A 25,786-nucleotide genomic window follows, 5' to 3' on the forward strand; every position below is an offset into this window, starting at 1 on the left:
ATCTGATGGATATTATTATTACCTTACGAGATCTCATTTTTATTTTTTTAATTTTATTTTTCTGGTTGCCAAACCACATTATAAGATCAGTAATCGGGCTTCATTTTTGAAGTCTAATGTCCAGTGGACCCTCTCCGAGCCTGATCTAAAATAGTGATGACAATATTTTTTTTCAAAAATGCCTTCTGGATTGATTTTTTTTTTGAAAAAATTAATAATTTAATTCTTATAATTTGACCCTAAATTTTAACTTGTGTTAACTCAATTCCTATAATATGGTTAACAAAATTTAAAAATTGAGTTACAACTTAATTAAAACTATAAAAATCAAGTTAATGAGTTAAAAATTCAAGAATTAAATTATAATTATAATTGAATTAAAATTATATAGACCAAATAATTAATTCTTCCCCCTTCCCTTTTTTTTTCTGGTGGTTTTTGGTAAACAGATGGTTTGAGTTAAGTTGACTTCAAAGCTAAATGACTTAATCTGGTGGTTCAGCCCAATTTCTCTTGTCGTATTTAACTCTGTTTGATAAAATTAGGTCGAGTTGGACTGATTGGGGACTAGATCACGTTATAAAATTTTCTTAATTCTTATACTCAACTCAATCATGTAACTTTTTTCCACCAAAAATTATGTAATTTTAAATTTATTAATTGTTTATGCTTTCCCGTTATTTAATTCCCAATTTTGCAAATAAAAAAAAATATGAAGGAAATTTTTTTTACAGACACTCAAGAAATAATATATCAGTATTGTTTGTTAGTAACAAAATAGACCATTAAATCAACAAATGGAAATTTATGCAAAAAAATTACCCAACCCGCTGGAAACTCACAACACACCACAAAAACAAATTTCTCAGCCAACAATAAATAAACTTTAGTACTGCAAATGTTCAAAAGGACAGTTCAGAAAGAGAAATATAGAGATTAAAAAAGTGAATGCTCAGAATCAAATCCTCGTTAAATAAGGCATCTCAGATCAAAACGTTGGCGCAAAGAATTCATATTCTAGCGTAACAAGGTTTCAGAATAGACCTGTGAGCCTTCATTCAATCATTTGTCTCAAAGTTGCCTTCAACTTTTGATCATTATACAAAATGGACAAGATTTCGATGCAGTTCCATAAGCATATATAATGAGATTCATCATGAACACATAACTAGAGGAGATTTTTCTGACTCATTAATTCATGTTATATTCAAATTGAAGAACTGATAACGAACACTAAAAAATTTATCTATGTTATGTTCTCGCAGGATTCAGATTGCAGAAGTTACAAACACAAGTCATGTGGAAGGCCAGGCAATGAAGAATTGCCTTACCTAAGCCTAAGCTGAATAGACACAGCACTCTATGCTTTCATCTCCATGCAATTCCCCAGCAACAGCACAGGCTACACTGCTGGGAGCTTGTTGCAGCTCTTTATTTACCAGTAGTTTCTTGAGTTCATGCTGATCGGAACTCATGAAAGCACCCATGGCTCCAAGAAACCCCTCATGCTGCAAAAACATTGCTTTGGCCTCGCCTTTAGACCTGCAATGATCAGAAGGGTAATCTTGCATTCCATTTTCCAAAAATTTTGGCCAGAAGGACTAGCAAGAGATCAATAAAATTGGCTTGAATTTCGTATTGAAAACTTCCAAAAATTCCAGGCATGCTTGAAAATGGCCAGGATGAGCAACATAGAAAGGTCTTGCTTGTTGCTTAGTGCTTACCAGAAATTAACAGCAACAGATATTGTGTCCATTGTAAAAGGATGCCTTCGGATGAAAAACCCACCAAAAAAAATCCTCTTCAGGCCAAATCGAAGAGCATTTAGGTAAGAGATCTGAGAATAAGAAGAGGAATAAAGGAACAAAATCCATTTCAAAGCCTGAGATAAATATACCGGGTAGATTTATAGAAGGCCATATATAAAAGAAATTTTGATAGGAGAAAAAGAAAGGGAGAATATCATTGAAGGACCTCTGATATGATTTAACATTAGATAAGGACTTGTAACAAGTAAACATTAACAATTGACAAGTGAAAGTTCAGGTTTTAACAAGTATCCAATCTGCTCAAGTCCTTGTTTGATGTTAAATCATTTCAAAGGTCCTTCATTAAATTCTCCCAAAAAGACATGCACATTAATGTATAAACATAAAACATCAGTAATGAAGATGGAACATGGACTTGTCATCATATTAGTTTATTTTTTGTAACCGAACCAAGGTGAAAACAAAAAATTATTTTCCTTTTTAGTTCATTACTGTGCACATACATACATATGCCTATGATGTATCATTACTTAATCATTACTAAACAAGCTATAACTGACCTGTCCAATATTATTTGAGATCATTCTAAGGAGAGATCGAGCAATATCTTCAGGTTTGTAATCTTCAATCTCCTTATTATCGGAAATTGCCTTCCCAAAGCTAGAAGCTATTGTTGTTGATGAAAGGCCTATCTGTCATCAATAAAAAGAAACGATTACAGTTAACAGCCACAAAAAGAAAATATTCTCCACCGAAAGCAATTCCTGATTTACAAAAATGTATCAAAGAATGGAATCACAAGAATGCTAGTTTTATCACCTAGAAGTGGAAAAAGGACTTACACTTTCATGAGTCATACCTTTGAATAATCCGTTCCACCATAGATATCTCCAACAAGCATATCTATCACTCTGTTGTTCCCCTGATAACTTAATTCCAGCAATTCATCAAAACTGGAAGAAAAAGCAGATATATTATTGGTTATGCAACAAATCTATATGGACCAGTAATTACCAATAGTCTCTTGGTTCAATGGCACCCTACACGCCTTTTAAAGAGGGAGGTTGTGGATTCTATCCTCATATGCTTAAGGGGTGGGTGGCTTTTACTCTTTCCTTTGGGGCGAGGATCACTCTTCTCTACAGGAGAAGGGGCAGGTATGTAGATGGGTGTGGGGTGTATTTGTATTTGATCCATTTCTTTGTTTTTTTTTTTAAACAAAATGGAGCAGTACTGAATTAGAAAGGAAGATACCTCTTGCACTTAGTCAAAAGCTTTCCCAAACCCCAGAAAGTTCCTCCTCCTATACTTGTTCCACTAACTCGCTCAAATTCACCGTCTCCTTCCACCTAAATGAAAACAACAAAATATTCTGAAGAGCTTAAAGGTCTGTATTTTGTAATCATAGAGCAAGTAATATAATATTATATGTAATCTACCTTAATCATGCTAACACCTGATCCAATATTAACAAGAAGATATGGATACAGATCGTCATGGTCTACATTCATGAATTGCTTTTGACCATCCATGTAGGTATATGCCTCCTGATGGACAACCTATAGCAAGAAAAAGTACCAGAACAGATGTGAGATATTCTGTTGTCGTATGTTCAAGGTGCATGAGAGAGAAAAAATCACATTGAAACAGATAATGTAACAACACCCATCCTAAAGCCCGAGAAAGAAGTAAAGGAAATTCAGAGGTAATTTCCTAAAGGCATTGATAAAGAGAAAAGAAAGCATGGTTTCAAAAGGAGAAATATCATAAAGTGCAAGGTTTCTTTAAATATGGCACTAAAGAGTAGTAAGAATCAATTATGAGTTTGAACGACCGACATCATTCTCACCAAAATAGGAAGGGCTATTGTCAGAAAGGATGGCCATTCATTCCTGATGAGTGTACTAGTAGCATGGAAAGGAAAAAGACATGCTTTACAATCCAATATTGTAGATGCTGGAATTAAGTTTGATAATAAGGAAGTTTCTTATTGTCTCCACATGGTAGCATAAGATACAGAAAACTTTAAAATTACCACTTACAATACTAAAATATCTGCTTCTACAGTTCTATGTAATACCAAAATTTCCCATATGCATGCCAAAATACATTAATCTTCAGTAATATCAGATGCTGTTTCTTAATTGAATAGAGGAAAATGAGTATCAATTATATGATAATTTCAAGATAACTTTAGACGAGAGAATATTCTTTTTTTTTTTGTTAGATAATCAAAGAAGAGAGCATAAAGAAGAGAGAATATTAGCACGAAGCAAGATTGAAGAGTTAGTGTGTACTATTAGAATCCCACCTTAAGCAGAAAATTTGCTCCTGCTACTAGACAATCCATTTCATCTTCCTTGTCAAGATTGATCCCAATTCTTTCCTTGAAGAGATCTGCATATTTATATGCTCCACCACCTGTGGCCTTCGCACCAGTAGATTTCAGTCTTAGGAAGTACATAACATAAATCCAAGTGCTGTATGACAAAGTATACATCATATCATCCAGAAACATGTTTTATTTATTCTCTATAAGCTTGCGCGCGCAAAGACACAGGTGTGAATACATAGAATGCATACCTTTTGGAAACTACCAATATTCTGTTAATTTCAAATCATGTTTTGGGACCAGTGTCAGTACATAGAACTTGATTACTAGCTAAGTAAGAAGGCATAAAATTTTCTTATTTTTATGGATGGACAAAGACCTAATATCACCCTGCCAAATCAAAGAGGGGAGTAGTAACTCATAAGGACACTTGATTACCTTAACAGCTGTAGTTTGACTTCCAGGATTCCCTTGCCACTGACCACCTGAACATGTCATTAGTTACATCAATTGACCATATATTCTGAAGAACCTTAAAAGTGAATTGGATATAAAATAACACATGATCACAATTGTGGTCAGAAATATATTAAATATCTTTCTAAAGTTTATTAATCAACTTGAAACTCCCTGCTTTAGTTTGGTTTCGTAAAATCTAATAAGCTTATCCACAACCTTAGCAAACTAAAACTAGCTTTGCAGCTGAGGTCAAAGGCTAGCCTTGCCCAGATAGAGTTTCTTTACATTCAATTAGTTCTGATGGATGAACACTTAATAGTCAAGACACCTTCAAATGGATATATCTAGATCAAGTAGAGGACTATTTGGAAATGAAGGAGGACATTGGGAAACAGGTTTACTTTGCATTGGGCAAATAGGAAGGGTAATTTTTATTCAGTCAGATCGGGATAGTTAGAAAATTGAGATCAAATTAAAAGGCTTCCAGAGGCTAGCTATATTCAGAATGCTCTCAGATCAAGTCTGAGAAAGATTCAAATATTACTAACTTGTAGCTTGATTGGAAGCATCATAACATTTAGTTCAATTGAAACAAACACCAAGACTTTTGAAAGCAGAGAAACAGCTCTGTGAATACCTCCAAGATGAAGTTTCATGGACCTTATAACTCTAAACAGTCATCTATCTTGCTCGTTTCAAATGTTTTAAAATTGATCTTTCCTCTAAGAACTGGATAGCTCTTACTGCCTTTGGATTTTGCCACAGCCTTTTCAGGAGATATCCCATCCTTGCCCTGAATAGCATAATCCTCATAATTTGTAAAGTACACTAGCTTGGCAAGAGAGCCTAAAAAGAAACACAACATTATTGTAAGGAAGTGCAGCTGAGGGAGAAGCAGAACTGTTCTAGCCATGACAAATGGGCAGCAGCCTGACAAAATTACTGAATATTGGACTCCATAATAATAACCGCCCAGTTTCTCTCAACTCTAGGAAAATATTATGAAAAGCCAATGTCTGCATCTTAGCAAGTAAAAATAACCATTAATGGCAACAATAAGATATGACCCTGAGCAAAATGGGCATCCATTAATTAATGTGAGAAGCTAGATGCATAAAGATGAACAGTGAAGGGGAAAAAAACTAAACCTTGTACTTCTTCAATCCAAGCAAGGCACAATAAACAATCAGAGGGAGCCCTTTTCCAAGCACGATATCGTATGAATTAATATTAACAATGAGAAATATAACAATAGAAACATTGAATACTTAAAAAATATTGGTACCCAAGAGTGGTCATATAGGAGAAGGAAAAGTTATAACTTTATGAGCAAACATACAAAATGAAAATGAATAACAATAAACTCAAAAAAAAAAAAATTACAAAAGAGCTTAGCTGATTTTACAACAGGATATACATAGTTTGACCTCTGGTTTCCACCTTGGGATCCATAATTGATTTCTGGTAGTCGTAGAATTAGTGATAAAGACTTCTTAAAAAGCAAGCAATTGTGATTTCTATCAATAACCAGGAAAAGGTTAATTCTCAAATGATCCATAGGGAGAGCATGACTGGGTTGTGAGAGTTTTCATGTGTATCTGATCAGAACAGACTGCAATACAGTAGCTGTAGCTCTGATTGGAAAGACACCTTGAGTGTCTAATGGCAGAATAGAAATAAGTATAAAATTTGGGAAATTATTCAAGTCTGCAACTCTTGTTCTTTGAAATGCAGACAAAAGTAGAAACAAGTTAAATCGCTAATCGGTCAAGTGTGTTACCCTTGATAATTCAAAGGGAGGAGACAAGAACGTTTTTTTTCCCTAAGAGAGAAGCTGATCGTATTTTTATGTGTAACACTGACGTGATACTGGCTCTTGAGTGCACTTTGCAAAGATTAAATGCAATTTTTTTTTATGTTTTTCGATGCAACACTTTTCAGTCCTCTTGCAATATGTGGAATGAGATATTCATATTCGACCAAAAAAAAAAAATTGATATTCATATGATGTATTGTATATAACAAATGCGAAGCAAAAATACATGGTTTGAACGGACATACCCACGCATGTTTAGCAGCAAGGATAATGGCAATCTTGCTTGACACAATGGCTTTCTAGGCCTTGAAGACCATGGTTTGAACGGACATACCCACGCATGTTTAGCAGCAGTTGGGGATATAGTGTAGCCAGATTAGCAGTCCCCTAGTCAAGCATATATCTAAAATTTGTGGCACGAAGAACTTTATTTCCATAATTACAAAATTATGATTGTAGGGTTGTGGAAATGCAGCAGAAAAAACGAGATTTCCTAACTTTATCAAATTTAGGAATATGCTAATAAAAAGTGAATAGCAGAGGGTCTTCATTCCAGTAACAAGTTAGATCAGGAAAAGTCATGAGAAGCAACTACATTAATGTGGCCCCGATATATTTTATCTAACCAAAATGTAATCAAGTGCGAGTGTCATTCCCACGCCACGGCAAGGTACATAATTAATAGCCGAACTGCATTGGTGAATGTCATTCAACCAGCTTGACGGATACAGTTAACAGTAATATGAACTGCAAAGCAAAATTCTGGCCTCTAAGAAACTCATGATAACTTTGCATTCATGTTATGCATGATTAGAATGTCAACGAGGTTCAGTAGGCGGCCCTAGTCAGATTAAGATAATGAATCAAGCATAATTGTTACAATCACCAGACGCGACCCTCAAGGAGAAACCAGAGACGAGAGGAATTTCAAAAGAGCTCTATTGCTTCAGTGTAAACCAGAAAATTGCGCAATAGAGAGATAGCAAACTAAACACAAATAAATAAAAATAATGAATGAATTAAACGTTCAACTGTGGAAACTATTACAACAAAACGGGCTAGACAAGGGGAGACCTGAAGATTTACCTCCAATATCCAAAGCCACATGACATATACGCCCGGATTGGTACGGATCCAAATTTCCTTTATTTTCACTTTTCCGGAGATCCATGAATTTTGCTGTCTACTCTCTATGTTTAGCTGTATCTACTAAAAATGGATCTGTTACGCCTCTCTCTCTGTATGACCCAGTACTTCAATACTGCAATAATGAGCCGACGTGATTGTACCTAACCCCTCTCATCACAAGACACAAGAAGAAATAACTCACAGTAGTATCCGTTACACAGAGAAAAAAACTGATCGCTGTCCATCAAAAGATATAATTGCTACTGCTGGTAACGGAAAGTGATAGAGCTGGTTTGCCAATGAATCAGATGGAAAATGCGTGGATGCTTATCTGCCCCCAGTTCTGATCTATTTTACTTGTGTTTGAAAACGAATAGTTTCTCCATTCTGTTGAAATCAAAGCAGATGAAACAAAGCTGATGGTAGTTTGGTGGATGTTCGGTAATGAGTAGATGCGGAATGTGGACATGAATACCTGATAGACTTCTTGGAATTTAGAACGGTGGATTCTTTTTCTTTTTTTTTTTTTCTTAATTTCTTTTTTCAAACATTTAGTTCGTACCGCACTTTCGTGGCATCTTGGTCCCGTTTTAAAAACAGTACCAAACATTAAACTCAAAGAATGAAGATCAACAATTAAATTTGATAATCGATTAGATCAACAATTAAATCAATAATATAATAATTAAATAAAAATAATATATAAAAATATTTATAATATATTAATAAAATGATATAACTTGATTGTAGATTAATAATATTATAAATTATAATTTTATAATTTATTAAATATAAATAATCTTGATTAAATTAGATATGAATAGATTTAAAAGTATTTTTATTTATATTTATAATTGTCACTATCTTCATAAAATATAGTTTTAAATTATATTTATACATCTGAATTGTCTAAAAATAAAATTAGCTTTTAGTAGGATCTAATTTTTAAAATTTTTATTTTAAAAAAATTAAATTTCTTTAATATTATATTTAAAATCATCGAATCTTTTAAAAATTGTTCCAGATCCCGATCCAACTTCAATTTCTGACTTAATAGCAGTTCAACTCCAATTTAATTCATGTCAATCATAAAAATAATTTTTTGATCAAAATTGAGCCGTTAATGACTTCAATCGACAATTCAACCAATCCAACCATTTGACTTGATCGAGTTTTTAAATCATTACTTGTTCAAAGGTTGACAGAATGAAAAATTTCCACCAAATGAATTGGAAATATGATAAACAATTATTTAAATTACATTATATATTTCTTAAAATTATACTTTATCTGGTACTTTTAAAATTTTACCTCTAATTTAACCCTTTTTATAAAAAAGGAAAATGGATGCATCCATGCATGTACACAACCGTGTTAACAATGAGTTCAAACTTAAAGTAACGTTACTGCTAAAACAACTAAGTGTTAAGATGCTTTTTCTAATATGAAATAGTACTATATGCCTATATCCAAAAGTGAACTTAAATTTTGACTTGTTAGAATCAAATAGTTTCACTAAAGGAAGAATGACATTAAATTTTTAAAATAATGAATTTGTAATAATTAGGTCTTGATAAAATTTTATGTGAAATCAATTATAATTATTGATTTAAATAGTTGTGAATCCAAAAGTTTTAAATGTAAATAAAATATTTAAATTATAAATATAACTCATATTTTATAATTGACATTCTTATTTGCACCTATTTGAATTGGTATTTATAACTTATATTTCAAAAAAAATTATCAAAAACCAAACAATCATGAATTTTTTATTTTGAAATTTTACTGTTATTCTCCAGGCACAAGATCTTTTACACCGAAATGTTAACGCATTTGCAACATCATGCATAATTTTCAATAATGTTGTACTATGAATTATATTTTATATCATATCTCAATTAAAAAGTATTTTTTATATTATCAATAAAAAAAAACTATACGAATGTTATCTTATCACACACACACACGTCTCATAGTTTATGATAAAAGACGAGTTCCATTTACTTGTGAGTCTTTTATATTGCGTGCTTTTCTTGACTTAACAATTTACATTTTTGAAAACACTTATTTTGACTATTTGGCTCATAAATCTTATAAAAATACTAATCAAATTTTAAAATTTTAAATATGTTTCTTGAAGATGATCCATTAGACTTTATTGGTGACGATGTGTAAATATATCTATGTGAACAATGTTTGAGTACAGGAACACGTCTTAATTATAGTAAGTTTTAAAAACTTAGCTCATTTGAATTTTTTTCCAATAAGAAAGTTGCGAGTTTATATAAAACTCATTACTCAAACAACCTTGTCCTTATAATTCAAATAAAAGATTCTTTCATTTTCTTAAAAACAAAATAATATTTCCCACATTTTTATCATTCCAATATCTTTTATTAGATCATTTGCCAAAAAATAGTGCAAGTCTCGTGTATCAATTATGACTTTAATTTGCTTGGCTTAGGGTAGGTAGGAAAGAGGAGCCTAACTTTTAAAGAAACAACAAAATTCATTCCATTGAGTTAAGGCTTGACTTTATTCAGTTCAAACTTCAAAGTCTTGACTTTCCATAGAGTTAAAGCTCACGTTTTCCACAGAGTAACTCCCTGAGTCATGTCTAGCTAAGTTCTACTATACTATTATTATTGAGCCATACCTAAATAATTATTCTATCTTATTTTATTTATGAAGCAGAGAGATAATTTTTTTTAATTTTATTTATAAATTATATTATTAAATTTTTATTATAATTTTTTTAATCTCTATTAAATGTTGGAGAGAGAAAATATATTCTTAAGAATGTATATTTATCAAGAATAAAATTAAAAATTTATTAAATTTTAAGACAGAATTAATAAATTTTAAAATTTTCTTTAACATTGATAAAATATATTAAATGTAATTTATAAATTGGATTAAAGTAGTGTATATTAACTTCTCAAAAAGTATACTTTTTTGGTTATTTCCTTGAGAGTTAGTTTTTCATGAAGCACTGCAAATCAAACCAAGCAACACCCATATATATGAAGTCCCGGAAATGAATCACTTGATTTATGCCTCGAGAATAATACTTGTTGCTAGATTTTTTTTTTGTAATATCATTTGTATAATTTTGATATTCAAATCAGTAGTTTAATTAACTAGAACGTACCTATAAAATTAAGTTAGTTTCTTTAGTGAGAAGTATAAATCAGTTGCTCAGTTTTAACTTTTTAACTAAATCCATTACATCATGTAAGAAATGCAATTATTATAATTAATATGTCCCATCAAAGAATATTTGACAAATTAAGAAATTGCTTTGATACTGACCAGATGTGTAAAGCATGATATCAATATTAATAGACATAAAATATAGTTGGTGAACGATTTTATTTTTTATATTAACCAGTATTTAGTAATATAACAATATTATCGTGTAGGTGATATAAATCGTGGTTCACGAGAATAAATTAAATAATACGAGTTAGGTTGGCTAGTGAGGCCAGTCCCGTGTTTAAATTAACATATTTTTACGGCTAATAATGAAGCGAAAATCGCACAAGATCCTCGATAGACGTGCTTAACGTGGGTCCCACCGTATCTGCGCTGATCTTCCCAAAGAAGCAAAATCTCAGCAATTAAAATTCATGTATGAAAGTCAATTTTTATTTCTGAATTATTTTAATAAAAGTATCCAGTGTTTTAAAATTTTTATTACAATAATTTTACTTTTAAAATAATTAAATTATAGTGGTATCATTCCTTATATTAAATAGACAAATATTAATTATTAACTTTTTTTACTTAAACTTAACATCAAGGATAATATTATTATAATTTAATTATTTTAATTTAAGAATAATATTACTATGATTTGAGTTAAATTTATCTTTAACTCAGTCAATTTAATTGTTAATATTTGTACATTTAATGTCATGGGTAATATTACTATAATTTAATTATTTTAAAGATGATATTATTAAGATAAAAAGTTTAAGACATTGGTGCTACTATAAAACCAGTTTAGAGGCAAAAATGGACTTGAGCCCTTAATTAATTTTAAAAGTGAAAAAAATCTAGCTAAATACTATACTTTGTTACTCATCCAATCCCAAATTATAAGATAACATTGGAGGCATTTACTATTTTAAAATATAAGATAATTTAATAAAAATAAGGTTTTATTAATAAATTTTTTCAATATTACCCTCAAATGGATATAGAATTAAAATAATTGTAGATTTAAAGTTACATTAAATGAAATATATTTTTAAAAAAATATTTTTTATTTAAAAAAAGTGAGTATGTAAGGTGTCATTGTTAAGGTTTACTGTATGCGTCATTTTATTTTAAATTATCTTATAATTTAAATCTGACGTAAAATAACATGGCTTTTAAAAGGTATTGAATATATGCAAAACTACAATTTTGCAAGGGATAAAACTGTCAGTTTATTTTATTTTTAAATAAAGTTAATAATTCATTGATTCTAGTGATATAGTTAAAAATATTGATAAGGCTGTATTTGGTTTGAAGGAAAGGAAGGGTAAGAGAGAGGGATGATTTAATGATAATTTATTTGGTTTTGTTAGATAAAAGGGGAGAGAATTTTTAATGATATCTTGTTGGACTTGGAATGGAATGGGAGGAGAAATAATAATTAATTTACTATTATATCTATTTATTTTTTAGAAATAGTGCCTTATATAAAATATTTTTCCACCTTAATTAAATTAAAACATAATTCTTAATGCCGTGCATTATTAATAAACTTTATATTAATTATTATTCTTTTATATTTGTTTAGGAAGGTTTAGAATAGGGAAGTTTAATTCTGTCTTTGTTATTTCATTTTTGAATAATTTGGCATCAGAATTCTGCCGAGTAAATAGACAAGAAGAAGGGACAGATGTGGAATCCATGATCCGTTGCATCTTCTACCTTCACTTTTAGCAATTTTTTAATATCGGCACCGTCGGTGACACTCTACTTATATATCTATGGGGAAGTTTTTGTTTTTTTTGTTTTTTAAAACAAGGGCATTTATGAAATATCAATAAAAAGCTGAGGGTAATATAACAAAAAAAAAAAAAACTTTACCTTCCCTCCAACATATTTCAAATTAAATGAAAGTAATGTGGTAGGAGGGCAGGGCCTTTCAAAAATTTTCAATCAAATGAAGGGAGATGACTCCTTCCCTTTCTTTCAAAATTTTTAAGCAAAACACATCCTAAATAATGACAAAGTGTTCCCAACTGACTATATGATCACTGTCGTTGTACTAGCACCAAATATGCTATTCTGCTTTCTTCTTCATCGGCAATATATCTGTGAAATTTGTGATGGAAAGAGGAAAAAGGGTTTTGGATGGAGAAGAGTCAGGGAAATAAAATAAAATAACATTGATTAAAATAAGATGACTTGTTATATTATAATTTGTCCGACCATAAATGATGCGTTGGATTGGGCCTATTTAAAAATTTCTCAAATATAAGAGATTTAAGTATGTAGGCTTGCACGTTTAATATGCTTTGTAATAAATTAAATCAGAACAATTCAATAAATAGTTTTAAAGTATTCATAATATCAATAATAAAAATTTTGATAAAATAAGCAAATTACAAAAAAAAAATTCACTTGTCTTGATTAAGTTAAAAACTACCCTTCTTTTCTTTATTTATTAAAATCTCCACACCACTTTCATCTCTTATAAATAATCAAAAATATGATTTCCAAATTTTTGTATTGGAAAAATTAATTAATCCTTATTTTTTTTATTACACACAGGTCAGTAGCAACGTTTTTTTTTTTTTTTTTTTGGGTTCGGTATAGCAACTCTATCTGTAGTGCGGTCAAACATAGATTTTGCTGTCTCTATAGCTATTAAATCAATTTTTTTATTGAGTTAGGCCGTTTTCATATTATTTTCCAGCCTCCACCGGCGAGCAAGCATTAATGAGTTCCCCCCCCCCCCCCTCAATTCATGAATCATCACAGGGCCTTGACTTCATAGGCACGTCTTAATGGAGACATTCTTAAATAAATTAGACATATCACATCCTTCATAATCTCTCTAATTAAAATATTATAAATAATTTAAATAAAATTTTATATAATATTATTTTACTTAATTTTATTTTTACAACAGGATTTATATTTAATTTCTTTCTTTTTTTATCATTAATGTTAGAATCAATTTATATTTAATATGATTTAAATATCATATTTTTATTGAAGAGACTATAAATGATGTAATGCACTTAATTTGTTTAAAAATTTTTCTATCTTACTGAGAAATTTCCATCACATGTTTCTTTCAAAACATGGGATTGTAGTTAGTAAACATTTAAAAAGCACAATATGATTTTTTTTTTTCATTTTCTACTTGAAAATAGATCATAATTTGAGAACAATTGTGTTTTTTTAATAGAAGTTTAAATGAGTTAACTCTTGTCAACTCATTGAAACTGAGACATTGATAAAATTGACTTCACATGAGCAGTCATCCACTAAGGATTAATTTTGATTATTATTAACGTTTGGAAAAACTTGTATTGCACTAAGAAATTGACTAAATATTTTTTAAAATGACATTTATTTAAAGCCTAACTTATTAAAATTTATATTCTAATATTATCCATTTCATTTAAAAATAGTTGATATATAGCGAGGAGTTTGAATTTTCAATGGCTACTCACAAACCACTATCTTTTTTTTCATTGGGACTTGAGCTAGCCCAATAAATTTTCTTTTCTTTCATTTGTGTCTGACATGTGTGTCATAAAAAAAAAGTCCAACGAATATTGAATATACAAATTAATCTATAGGGGTTTTTTTGTTTAATAGGATCTATATTAATAATAATTTGTATGTCTAATCTTTTTTTGGCCAAAAGAATACTTTCATTCCAAACACAGAAATAGATATCCTACAGTACAATGCAAAGGCTCAAGATAATAGACCAACTAAAATCAACAGCAAAAGGACAAAGAAAGAGCCAAACAGTAACAATGAAGAAATCAGCCGCCGTCATCTGAGACAACAGAGAAGTTAGTGACAATAGACAACTCCGCACAGTTAGTGGCATCCTTGGCTGGCAAAACGGACAAAGAAGTTGGTGATGAGAACACCCATCCTATCAGACACACCTCCTTAAAAGCGGGCATTGAAATAAGATCAACAATAAGAATTACATTCGCATGGGGTGAATATAACAAAAAACCTAGGGTTGGTTGCCACTAGTGTTGAGATGTCTTCAATGATACTTCTACACCTTCAATCTACAAGAGTGATTTGGCCCTTCTAAATACAGTTATCCAGCACCAGGCAATTAGTTTCAAACATAACCTGAGCATTGCCTAAATCATGAGCAAGTATAAGCGCACACCGTAGGGCTAAGGCTTCTGTCACAAAAGCAAACAAAGATTTAACTTCATCAACAAAAGCCCACAAGCAAAGCCCTGCATCGTCAAGACACACCAAGCCATTTGATGTTTCGCTCCTACCTGTCACAAAAGAACCATCACAATTGATCTTTAAATAGCCAGCAGGAGGTAAGGTCTAGACTTGAGATCTAGATGGTTTAGTGACATTTGAATCCACAGCATCATCAAGTCCACTAACATGCCAAAATTCAGCAGCAACACATTGGGCAACATTAATAACACCATAAGGGTTTGGATCCACTTGATCGAAAACTCTCTTATTTTGCTCCTTATAGATGCACCACAATAGCCAGCTAAACAAAACAATCCCATACTCTATGAACGGGGAATTACCATGAACAAATTCAAACCACCATTGGCCAAAATTATAAATATCAACCAGATTCATTCAAAGGGACAGTCCACACCCAAACCAACACATTAAGTCCAAGGACAAGAGGAAAAAAATGCTCAACTGTTTCAACATCATCCTCACAAGCAAGACACATATTTGTATGCCATTATGCTGATATGTCAATGCCTTATTCATAGCAAGAGCATGTGAAAGAGCTCTCCAAATAAAATGAATAATTCGAGGGATGGTTTTAGTTTTCTAGAGATTACGCCACATGTGATCGGTAATAGTAAAAGACAAGCTAGAAGCGAATTTCCTCACCTTATGTGACACCACAGTTGTATTGTAGCCTTACTTAACAGAGTACACACCATTGCTTGCGACCGTCCAGCAAAACCTGACACTAGAAGCATTGTTGAAAGTGGAATTTGTGAGATGGCTGCAAGAGATGCTGTATCAATGTTGGGCGTCAAGGCAGTGAGGTTTCACTGCCTATTTTCAATTACGGACACCACCAGCAGCTCAAACTTAGCTAGATTTCTATCTTCAGCGTGGAGATGCATATTGGGGAGGCTAGGGATCCAATTATCCTTCCAAATCCGAGCAATCATTCCACCACCTATATGCCAGCATAAGTGTTTTCACAAAAAATTCCTACCATTAATAAGGGTGGACAGCACCAAGAGGTTTTGGACCATTTTTTGGCATCAAGAAAGTGATTCTTGGGAAAATAAATTCCTTTGAGCACTCGCCATCCAGATTTTATAAGAGGTGCCACGTTGTTTTGGCCAATACCAATAGTGCCAAATTATAAATGATAAAGTCTTTGAAACCCTTACCTCCCTCCGTCTTAGGTTTAACCATTTTCTACCAAGCTAACCAATGAATCTTATTACCAGCTGTACCTCCATCCCACCAAAAATTGGAAATAAGACTATTGAGATCCTTGCATGATTTGACAGGAAACTTGAAACATAGCATTGGAAACATAGGAATAGCATTGACAACTGCTTTTATCAAGACCTCCCCTCCCTGCTTGAGAAAGGAATTTTCAACTCCAACCATTTACTTTGGAGGTAACTCAATTGTGAACATAAGCAACAACTTGGTATTTAGTTTTCCCGACAACACTAGGAATACCCAAGTACTTCCTTGGATCATCTGTAGACCTAATACCCAAAATAGTCTCATATAGATTCCCGTACATTAGGTGGTGTATTCTTAAAGAAGATATTTTTTTCTGAATTGGCAATCTAACCTGAAGCTTCACAATAAACCTTAAAGATTCTAATCAGTGTTCTGCACCTAGTCCTAGCAACATTCATAAAGCATAAGGCATTATTAGCAAAGAAGCTCTGCGTTATCATAGGACATTGAGTTCTCAATTTAATACCCTTGAGCACAGCATGGTCTTGAGATTTCTGGATCATACTTGAAAGTACTTTTGATGCAAGGATAAAGAGATATGATGATAGAGGGTCTCGTTTCCTCAAGCCCCTCCCATGTTTAATAGCAGCAACTTTACAACCTGAGAGACAAAAATTCAGAGATACAGATTCCGCACACTTCATAATAAGATTCACCCACATATTGCAAAAATCAAGTTTTAATAACATGACAGAGAAAATCCCATTCAATTCTATTATAGGCCTTACTCATGTCCATCTTAAGAGTAAATTCATATTTCCTGCTGTTACATTTCCTTCTCAAATAGTGATACACCTCATGTGCTGCAATAATATTATCATGAATATACCTCCCCAAGATAAAAGCCCCTTGACATGGAGAAATACATTCATTAAGAAAAGGTTTTGTCCGGGTAGCAATAATTTTTTATATAACCTTATAGGAAAAATTACGAACTCCAACAGGCCAAAAATGAGAAACTCATTCAGGTTTATCTGTCTTGGGACTGAGTGTAATATTCTATCATTGATATCAGTGATATTAATGTTTGCCTTCGGAAAAAAAAAAAAAAGTTTCTTCACAAGCAAGAAAATACTATCATTCACTTCATGCCACACAGATTGATAAAATTTACTTAAAAAGCCATTAGGACCTAGTGCTTTAGTAGCCCCCAAACTAAAAACAGCATCGTGCACTTCAATCTTTGTGAGCGGAGCCACATGAGTTGTTCATTAACAGAATCATCAACACAGTGATCCAGAAAGTTAAGTGCTTCGTCAAATTGCCTTGGGTGGGGGGACGCAGTAAAAATTTGTATGTTTAATCATATGTATACAATTCCATCAAAGCTATTATTTTAAACATAGGCTTAACTTTAAATTAAACTAAACATCTCTTACCGAGAGAATTGAGATGCACAAAATAGATAATAGTTTAAAATATTTCTGGGAGATTGCATTTTTAAATATTTAAACTCTGTTGATAATTGTAAAAAATAAAAATTGCGTAAAACTCAATACAATATATTAAAAATGTCGGTTAATAAAAATTGCAAGGATTTTTTTGCAAAAGCCAAAAAAATTGCAAGGAATTCATTCAGAGGAGTCAAAATATTCATTATTTATGAATATTTTGGCTATTTTATATTGATATTGATCGATGTTGATATATTGAATTTATTAGTTGATAATAAAATTGATATTTTTAATTTAAAATAAAAATTGAACCGGCACTTTGCAGAAGAAAGTTTAAATTGAAATCGAAATAAATATTTGGCCCAAAAAATTGAAATAAAAAAAAAAATGACACTTTAAAGTTTATACTCCATACAGGTTCGCGCGCGTACCCGGGTTTGGTCCTAACGTGCGACAGAGGGAGGGAATCAGGGAAGGAGAGAAAGAGAGGCGAAGGAGTCCCCAATGGAGTTTTCTTCTGTTAATACACTCTGTCTTGATGTGAGTTTAATCTTCTGAAGTATCAACACGACAGATTCACTTCTTTAAGAATGTCTTGATTATTAACGGAATTACTTTCTCTGGTATTCTCGCTCACTCTGATTTTCGGTTTGTTCGGATACATGAAATTATGATTGCAGTTGATTTCTTCTGCATTTCAAAGATGCCGATTATCTGAGCAGATTTGCAGATTATCAGTCATCATCAATCGCTCTTCCTCTTCGCGTCATCCCTCCGTTCAAATTTCAAGTAGGCTTCTCCCACTGTACTGAGAGTGTGGGACTGAATTTACATCTTTGGTGTTAATTTTATTGTCTGAGAATCGGTTAGCGATACGAATTAATAAACAATTTGTTCTGACAGAAGGTAAATAAATTAGAAAATGAGTCAAAACCACGTCCGTGGGAGTTTTGAGTTATCTGATTTTTGAATTATTATTCCTATGGAGGTTGAGATATAAATTCTTGTTTTTATGCCTTAGCATATGATTACGTTGCTTTAGAAAACTGGTGTTCTGATTTGGTGCCGGAGAACGTTGACCCCAGGCTAAAAAAAAAAAAAACAGAAGAAGAAGACAAAGCACAATGACCAACTATAAAATAAGATAATTTGACCAAGTATTCTGGGTTCAAATCTCAGCCGGAGCTTGGTCAATCTGCCTCGATACTATGTTGGAGAACTTCTAGAAAATCAGCCTATTATCTATCTTAGATGCCTCGATTAATATTATGATTGATGATGTCGTCTTCCATAAAACTTCGAGGAGATTGAGTGGTATCTTGTTGAAGCAGTTTCTGATACTGGTATTGGAAGCTGCTTAAAAGAATTTCAAGACTTGAAGTTTTCTAGGGGAGGTATCGCTGAGAATTGGGGTATGTGAAAAATTCGTTGTTACCTTAATGAATTTGAATTTTCGTTTTTTAGCTTCCAATTATTTATTTACTTATTTGTTGTTTGTTATGCTCCTTGTAACAGATGGAATGCTTCGTGTTAACACCACCAGTGAGTTTAACTCTCTCTTCATTGTGCTTTGATCTGAATGAACCTATAGGAGGTGTTTAGCACTTGATATGTGTATTCTTATGTATCTGGGATGCATAAGCACAAGATATATGGGTGTCTAAAATTCCCATTTTTGGGGTACAAAGCGTTGATTCGTGAGCTTGAGTCTCTCTCTTTTCTTTTATAAATGTATTGCGTTGCTATTAAATAAAACGAGTGCAGAGAAAAATTAAAATTTGAATTTCTACAATACCTCCCAGATATACTCAAATGTAGAAAACTATTTCGTTTTCCCGTTACTTCAAATATATTGTTCGTAATACAGGAGGTGATATGCCAGCCTTTTAGTGTGAGGATATCGGATTAAACCCTTTCCTTTTGACCATATTTTAGGTTAGCTATTTGTCATAGGAACTTGGTTATTATCAATTATATAGTCTAATAAAATGTTTTGTTTACTTTCTTGGTTCCTTGTTATCATATGCCATCATTTCAGAGTGACTTAGAGTTCAACAATTCATTTAATTGAATTGTTATCAATTATATTGCTATGTTTAGTTTCATAATTCTTATGAGAATTGTTGATATAGTCTAATGACATTGCAGGCATCAGTGATACTGAGATTTATATTTACCAATTTAGTTTGAAAGAGAATGGTTCTTCCAGAAGAATAAATAGGCTACCTTCATTCCAAAAAAATGGCGCAAAATTCAGGCATACTAGATGATTAAATTACTATTAGTTTAAGACATTATCTGTACGTCTAGTTTCCTGTAACTGATCGATTGCCCTACTTGCAGTGGTACTGAAGTTTCCCTGTCTTTTGCTCAAAGCCTAGATATTTTACTGGCCGATGTTCGTAGCTTTTTGCAGAAGGTCAGTTGAATTTCTAGTGCTACTTCGTTAATTCTTCCATGACACAATGCTGGAAAATTAGTTAGATAGGTTAACTTGTATAGTAATTTAATCATTTTGATAATTATTTATCTCTACTATCATGTGATAGTACAAGCAACTGCACTCAGACATTTAGCCATACGCTTTTTCCATTGTAAGCACACAAACTTAATTCATTTAAATTCCACTATAATAAAGTAATTGCTTGATTAGTTTACCAAAAAAAAAAAAGAAAGAAAAGAAAAGTAATTGCCTGATTAACGCTGCAGAAAGTAAGATATATCTGAATGTCGTTCAGCAGTATAAAAAGGTCTTTTCAGGCAAAAAACAAGTATAAAAAGCCTTAATATCAGAAATAGAAGTCAATTCAGTGATCTTGACTGTACAAATATACACCACAGGGGATGTGGAAAGCAATTTTTGCCATTTAAGCCATAACTTGATTGAGTAAGTAAAGAGTTTGTGTGCTTATATGGGGTGCAATGACACATCAAATTTTCATAGGAAGAATTTTCTAGAAAGGAAGAGATATCAGTGCCAACCAGATAAATAGAGGTAGCTTTGGCAAGCATGAATTTACTGCAGTGTCCTTCATTTTTCTGGTTCATCACTGCATATCAAGTGATACTATTTTGTTTCAAAGGATTTTAAATTATTGCGTTGAATTTCTGATGCTTCTTTGCTTCTTCGCAACACATTGGTCTGTTTTTGATTATTTATTAATATTATATTTCTCTTTCTACTTATCAAATTTCTCTTTTGCAGATGCTTATTCTAAGGATACCTGTAAGTTAAACTGACATTATTGCAGAATGCTGTAGTATTCTCATTTTTGCTTTTAAACATCAATTAGATGCAGTCTATAGAAGCCTTGTGATGCACCTCAAGAGCATTTATTCTTGATTTTGCTATCAGTAATTATCAATTATGCCAAATTAAATTGCTAAATTCCATGACTAAAAAGCAATCCCATAACCTGCTATAGAACCCTTGATCAAGACTTTGGCACGGATGTAGTGATTAGCTTTACTTTTTCATTCAGAATATTGCAATACAATTGGTGGCAGAAGACTGTGATGTTCCAGGATCTCGATATGAAAAGGTTTTTCTCGCAAATAAGCCTATGCAATCACCTATATTGGCACCAAATCTTGAACATCTGAAATCAGGCTTTGAAGAATATGTCTTAACGCATGGAAATAGTTTAGATAGCAAGTGTGATTCTTGCTTCCAAAGTTGGTAAGTTCACAATCATGATCAGATCCCCATCTATTATTGAGAATTGATGATTTTATTCTATAGTTGGTAGATTGATTAATTTGCTGTGGTTAAGTTCCTCAGCAGGAGATCCTCACTCCTCTGCCATAGATTAAGGTTACGTGTATAATTTCATCATTTGTTCCGTGTTGGATACACGTGAACAGTAAAGTATCTTATATATACCGCTCTATTGTGCATAGTGAATGTAATCATCGTAGTTTTCATGGAAAGAAAAATCCAGTTTCATACATTTATGTCCCATAAGCCGGTACAGCAAATCAGTTAACTCTTTCACCAGAAGTAATTCTACATTTATGTAGAAGTGCCCAAACTGTGATACGATCGAAGCAGTCTATCTTTTTTTTTTTTTTTTTCCTGACATCAACCTGCTTCTCATGTTAAGTGCGCACTGCTTTAATCTTTAATTGGATCTGTTGAAAGTGATGTTGATATGTAATATCACATATTTGGAGGCAAAATATCTCGCACAATTTATTAGAACAAGGAAGTCTCACATCAAGTAAAAGTGGAAGTCGGAAATTAATATGTTGTTTAGCCATAATTCTGTGGGCTGTTCACAATCTTCATTTTCTGGGTAATCAGAAAAAAATCTCTAGATTCATAAGTCATGTACTGATAGATTTGGAACGATTTACTTCGTGGGCTATTGTTAGGGAGCATTTCAAGGTTGGGAGTGGACGAGCATGCTGCACGGAAACTGAACTGGTGATGGAAGCAGTGATAATAATTAGTGATATATCAAAGGACAACACTGCATGCTTGAGAGAAAGGGGTGATAAAACTGAGGTTCTTCATGATATTTCTTGAGCTATAAGTTTCAGTTCAGTTTTGTATTGAATAATGAATAATCAACAATGCCATTTGCATGCAAGCAAGTCTACCAGTAGTGTGTGTATACAAATGGACAAATTAGTACATCTGGCATTAGTTTGTGTATGCTCATTATCTTTGATAGCTTAGGAAGGCAACTTAGTTCAATGGTAAGGGTAACGTTTGTAAAGTTAATATTAGTTTATGGATAGTGCTTTCGACATTTATATATCTAGAATGAGATCAATATTGCCATGGAAATATCTGGTAGAGTTACTGACAAAGGTTTGCATTGTTATATAAACGTTTATGATACGCTGTCATTGACGATAATTTTGAGATTAACCATCTATCAAAGATGTTTATGATACGCTGAAAATCATCCAAGTAGAAGACAAGGTTTTCTTAGTTGACTTGATGTGAAAAGAAGTGATGATTCATTTTTGCTTTAAAGTCAAGGATTATTCTGGTGACTTGTCTGCATTTTCTACTGTTTGGACGCTTTGTTTGTGATGTCTTTTAGATTCGATTTATTCTCCAATTTAATAATAACCTTGTTTAATATCAGGTTTTGTATTTTAAGGATTTCTCACCTGCACAATCCCTCAATCATCTATGAAGGCGTTGAAAAGCGTTGATGGACGGAGATATGGTTTGAATTTAGCAGGCATAGCGCAGCAAGATGGTTGTGCATTACTAGAATGGGAAACCTTGCCAACGGATACTCATATTGATATTGTGCTCCACTCCTATTATCAACAATGTCCAGCTTTTTCTGAGAAAGTATTTGTCATTTGATGCTTTCCTGTAGGATTGAACAGACACATTATTGCATAGAAAGCATCGCATATTTTAATATGAAAATTGCACTTTATATCTTGCTCAGAGAGCACAGCAATAGCTTGTGTCTGAAAATTACACTATATATCTTGCAAAAAAATAAAATAAAAATATCTTGCTTATAGTCGATAAATGTGGTAGATAAACTGAAGTGGACGACAAATTTCTTCACATGCATTTAATAATTAGTATTTGTGTCATGCATCGGTGGGTGCATATAATTCTTAATTTATATTTGATATTTTCCTTGACGTTTTGTTAAGGCCATTATGCGAGCACCAAGGAAAGACTCTCAAATTGATAGAAATCTTGTTAAAAGAGCCATTAAACTTTCATTGGATGACTTGAAGGACAAGCATGCAGGAGTTCTTTTAAGTGCCCGTGCTACTAAGGTGAACCCTCACAAAAGCACAACCTCCCTCTCTCCCCGCACAAAAGCACACATTGGCATGCATATGACCAAACTAGCTTGGCTTGTTCGCTAGTCTTTCAATGATAATTTAGATATTAAGATTTTGATAATCTACTTTATGGGTGCAGATCCCTTTATCTAGTCTATCATGACCGGATTTTTATCACTTTGCACAACTTTTTTTGTGGACTTTTGTTTAAAAAAGAAAAAAATAGATAGACCAAATTGGCGTTACCCTATCAAATTTGTACTTTCATCAATTTTACTTTTACTGTTTCTTTGTGGCCTTCTATGTTGGTGGGCTCCTTTAGCTTTGCACGGGGTCTGAGGTAGATAAGTCACATTATTTATAATTTGTGAAGTATATAGTTTGTTGTGAGTTTATATTTTATTTTAAATATTGAGTATTGATGATATTGATTTGGCTTCTTACATTTCCAGATCTGTAGTTATGCCCCTGATCTAGCAGAAACAATTGCTGGTTTAATTTTGTCCTCTAATGACTTGGAATTCCAAGAAGAATGCTTATCACTTCTTGGATTACAGTCTCAAGGAATTGGAGCTGAAACTGTGAAAAACAATATTAAAGATAGGATTGTTTCAGTGATAGAGATGAACGACAAAAAGGATCAGAAAACTCAAGAAGCTGCACCTTGCCTTTTTGATGACGACCGTCACCGAGAAGAAGGGTTTCAAGAAAACGACGATGAAGGTGATTGTAACATGTTTGCATTAGAAGATTAAAATTCTAGATCTTTTTTACAAATCACTGAAGCATCCATTGAGGCATCCTTGAACATTACAGCCTTTCAAACTTGCGTTATCCCTTTTCGTCAAATTTGTTTGCCTTGTTAGAATGCAAGAATTTTACGTATCTTTAACAAGTTTTGTTAACTACATCCGTGAAATTGAAGTGATTTAAAGAGGTTCATGTGCGTATAAGATATTATCAGACTTTTTTGATACATTCCAATTTTTGTAATAGCTTGAAGGTGTAAAATATTCATGTTACCAAAATATAATAATGATACAATCTACTAATTAATGCGCCGATTTTAACAACATATAAGGATCTCCATGTTATGAAACAAATTTAACTATCCCAAATGTGTAACATCTGTTTGTTATAACTATCTTTTACTTTCCAGTGCATTATTTTATAAAATTAAATCATCAAAATAACTATGTATATTCCAGGAAATCTATTTTTTAACACTAGGATATATATTTTTAATATGATTAATTTCGCAGTAATTCAATTGATTACATCAAAAGTCATATTTAGCTAACATATGCAAGCTAACATCTTAGTAGTACACTTCTTGTTTTGCAGTACACTACTATTTTCGTCATTCATAACATATATGTATTTGTCGTATAATATATAAACTTTGTATTGTCTTTATAGATTCAAGAGATGAAAGTTTCCTTCAATTATTTTCAAACATGAAAAAACATATTGTGTGTTATTGTCAAAACCATAATATATAGGCTTCCCTTGCAAGTTGCAACAAAGACACACTTTTATTGGTAAACAATGAAAGACACCTCTATCTTGTAAAAGTCTAAACCTAGCCGCCTTGGTCCAAAAAAAAAACCCAAAAAACTGGCCTTTTACGCTAGTTATGAAATTTTAGGACAACTTTGCCTCCTGTCCAATTTTCATATTAAACTTCTACAGTCTAAAGGAAGAATGATAATTAGGTTTTAAAATATTGAGTTAATAATAGTTAAGTTTTCAACAATATTTTTGAAATAAGTTATAAATATCAATTTAAATTATTACAAATCTAAGAGTTTTAATTATAATTAATATTTAAATATCATATGTAGAGTTAGGAATAAATATCAGGCCTGTAACCCTGTAGAGTTCAGGCTTAAAAAATGGAGAATTTAATTTTTAAGATAATTGGGCTTTTGGACCTAGACCTGATGAGCCCTAAAAAATGAGTTTGGGCTCGAGTGGCCTACCAAGCCCTGTTATCTTGTTTTTTTTAACAATCTATCTAAAAACGTTGTATAGAGAAAAAAAACCCTAATGTTAAACTTCTTCAATTTCTAATCTCATGAGTCTCACTCTCTCAGCCTTCTTTGTTTGATTGAAACTTTCACTCCCTTAGCCTAAAGATAGAAGATTTCAAAGTCACTCATCTGTTCTCCCATAGGCCATCGCTTATATCTGTCTCTCCTCAGCATCCTACTCTCTCATTAGCTGTTGATCATTCCTACCTTATCTCTGATCTTTTGCCCCACTCAAGTCACTCAGCTCTCCCTCCCGTATTGCTTGCCCTGTCACCCCTCACGGCATCACATCGACTCTCCCTTACGCCTCTCATAGTTTGCTTTTCACTCACAACTGTTGTCTTGGTGTGGGTGCTAGGTAGCAAATAGTGATACTTTGATATTTGCTTGTC

The 25,786-nt window shown here is 32.3% G+C and overlaps 2 protein-coding genes across 3 annotated transcripts; one reads left to right on the forward strand and one right to left on the reverse strand.

Moving 5' to 3' along the window:
• Nucleotides 1–1,031: 1,031 nt before the first annotated feature.
• Nucleotides 1,032–7,968, reverse strand: LOC129300566 (pantothenate kinase 1-like). Its single transcript, XM_054939134.1, is given in 11 exon segments — nt 1,032–1,542; nt 1,725–1,837; nt 2,330–2,461; nt 2,629–2,722; nt 3,024–3,118; nt 3,209–3,328; nt 4,081–4,197; nt 4,540–4,586; nt 5,198–5,227; nt 5,230–5,406; nt 7,463–7,968. Coding segments are annotated over 11 exon segments (1,215 nt in total). The 5' UTR covers nt 7,548–7,968; the 3' UTR covers nt 1,032–1,337.
• A 10,023-nt stretch (nt 7,969–17,991) lies between these two features.
• Nucleotides 17,992–22,881, forward strand: LOC129300565 (type 2 DNA topoisomerase 6 subunit B-like). Of its 2 annotated transcripts, XM_054939132.1 has the most exons (10): nt 17,992–18,129; nt 18,270–18,378; nt 18,921–19,001; nt 19,105–19,131; nt 19,738–19,846; nt 19,933–20,008; nt 20,795–20,815; nt 21,072–21,268; nt 21,964–22,096; nt 22,689–22,881. In XM_054939132.1, the coding sequence occupies exons 1-10, from the start codon at nt 18,094–18,096 to the stop codon at nt 22,737–22,739; spliced, it is 840 nt and encodes a 279-aa protein (XP_054795107.1). In that variant the 5' UTR covers nt 17,992–18,093; the 3' UTR covers nt 22,740–22,881. The 2 variants fall into 2 exon arrangements, with proteins under 2 accessions (XP_054795107.1, XP_054795108.1); XM_054939133.1 differs by lacking the exon at nt 20,795–20,815.
• Nucleotides 22,882–25,786: the final 2,905 nt, after the last annotated feature.

The sequence above is a fragment of the Prosopis cineraria genome, unplaced genomic scaffold, assembly GCF_029017545.1.
Source record: "Prosopis cineraria cultivar Desert tree isolate PC_DT_omini unplaced genomic scaffold, ASM2901754v1 PC1651, whole genome shotgun sequence".
NCBI classification, from domain to species: Eukaryota; Viridiplantae; Streptophyta; class Magnoliopsida; order Fabales; family Fabaceae; genus Prosopis; species Prosopis cineraria.

Excerpts from the sequence above, each read along its gene's own strand:
- LOC129300565 (XM_054939132.1), top strand. The coding sequence starts at position 18,094 with ATGGAGTTTTCTTCTGTTAATACACTCTGTCTTGAT. Across the intron at positions 19,002-19,104 it reads AGGTATCGCTGAGAATTGGG|ATGGAATGCTTCGTGTTAAC; the intron begins GTATGTGAAAAA and ends TCCTTGTAACAG. Across the intron at positions 20,816-21,071 it reads TGCTTATTCTAAGGATACCT|AATATTGCAATACAATTGGT; the intron begins GTAAGTTAAACT and ends TTTTTCATTCAG.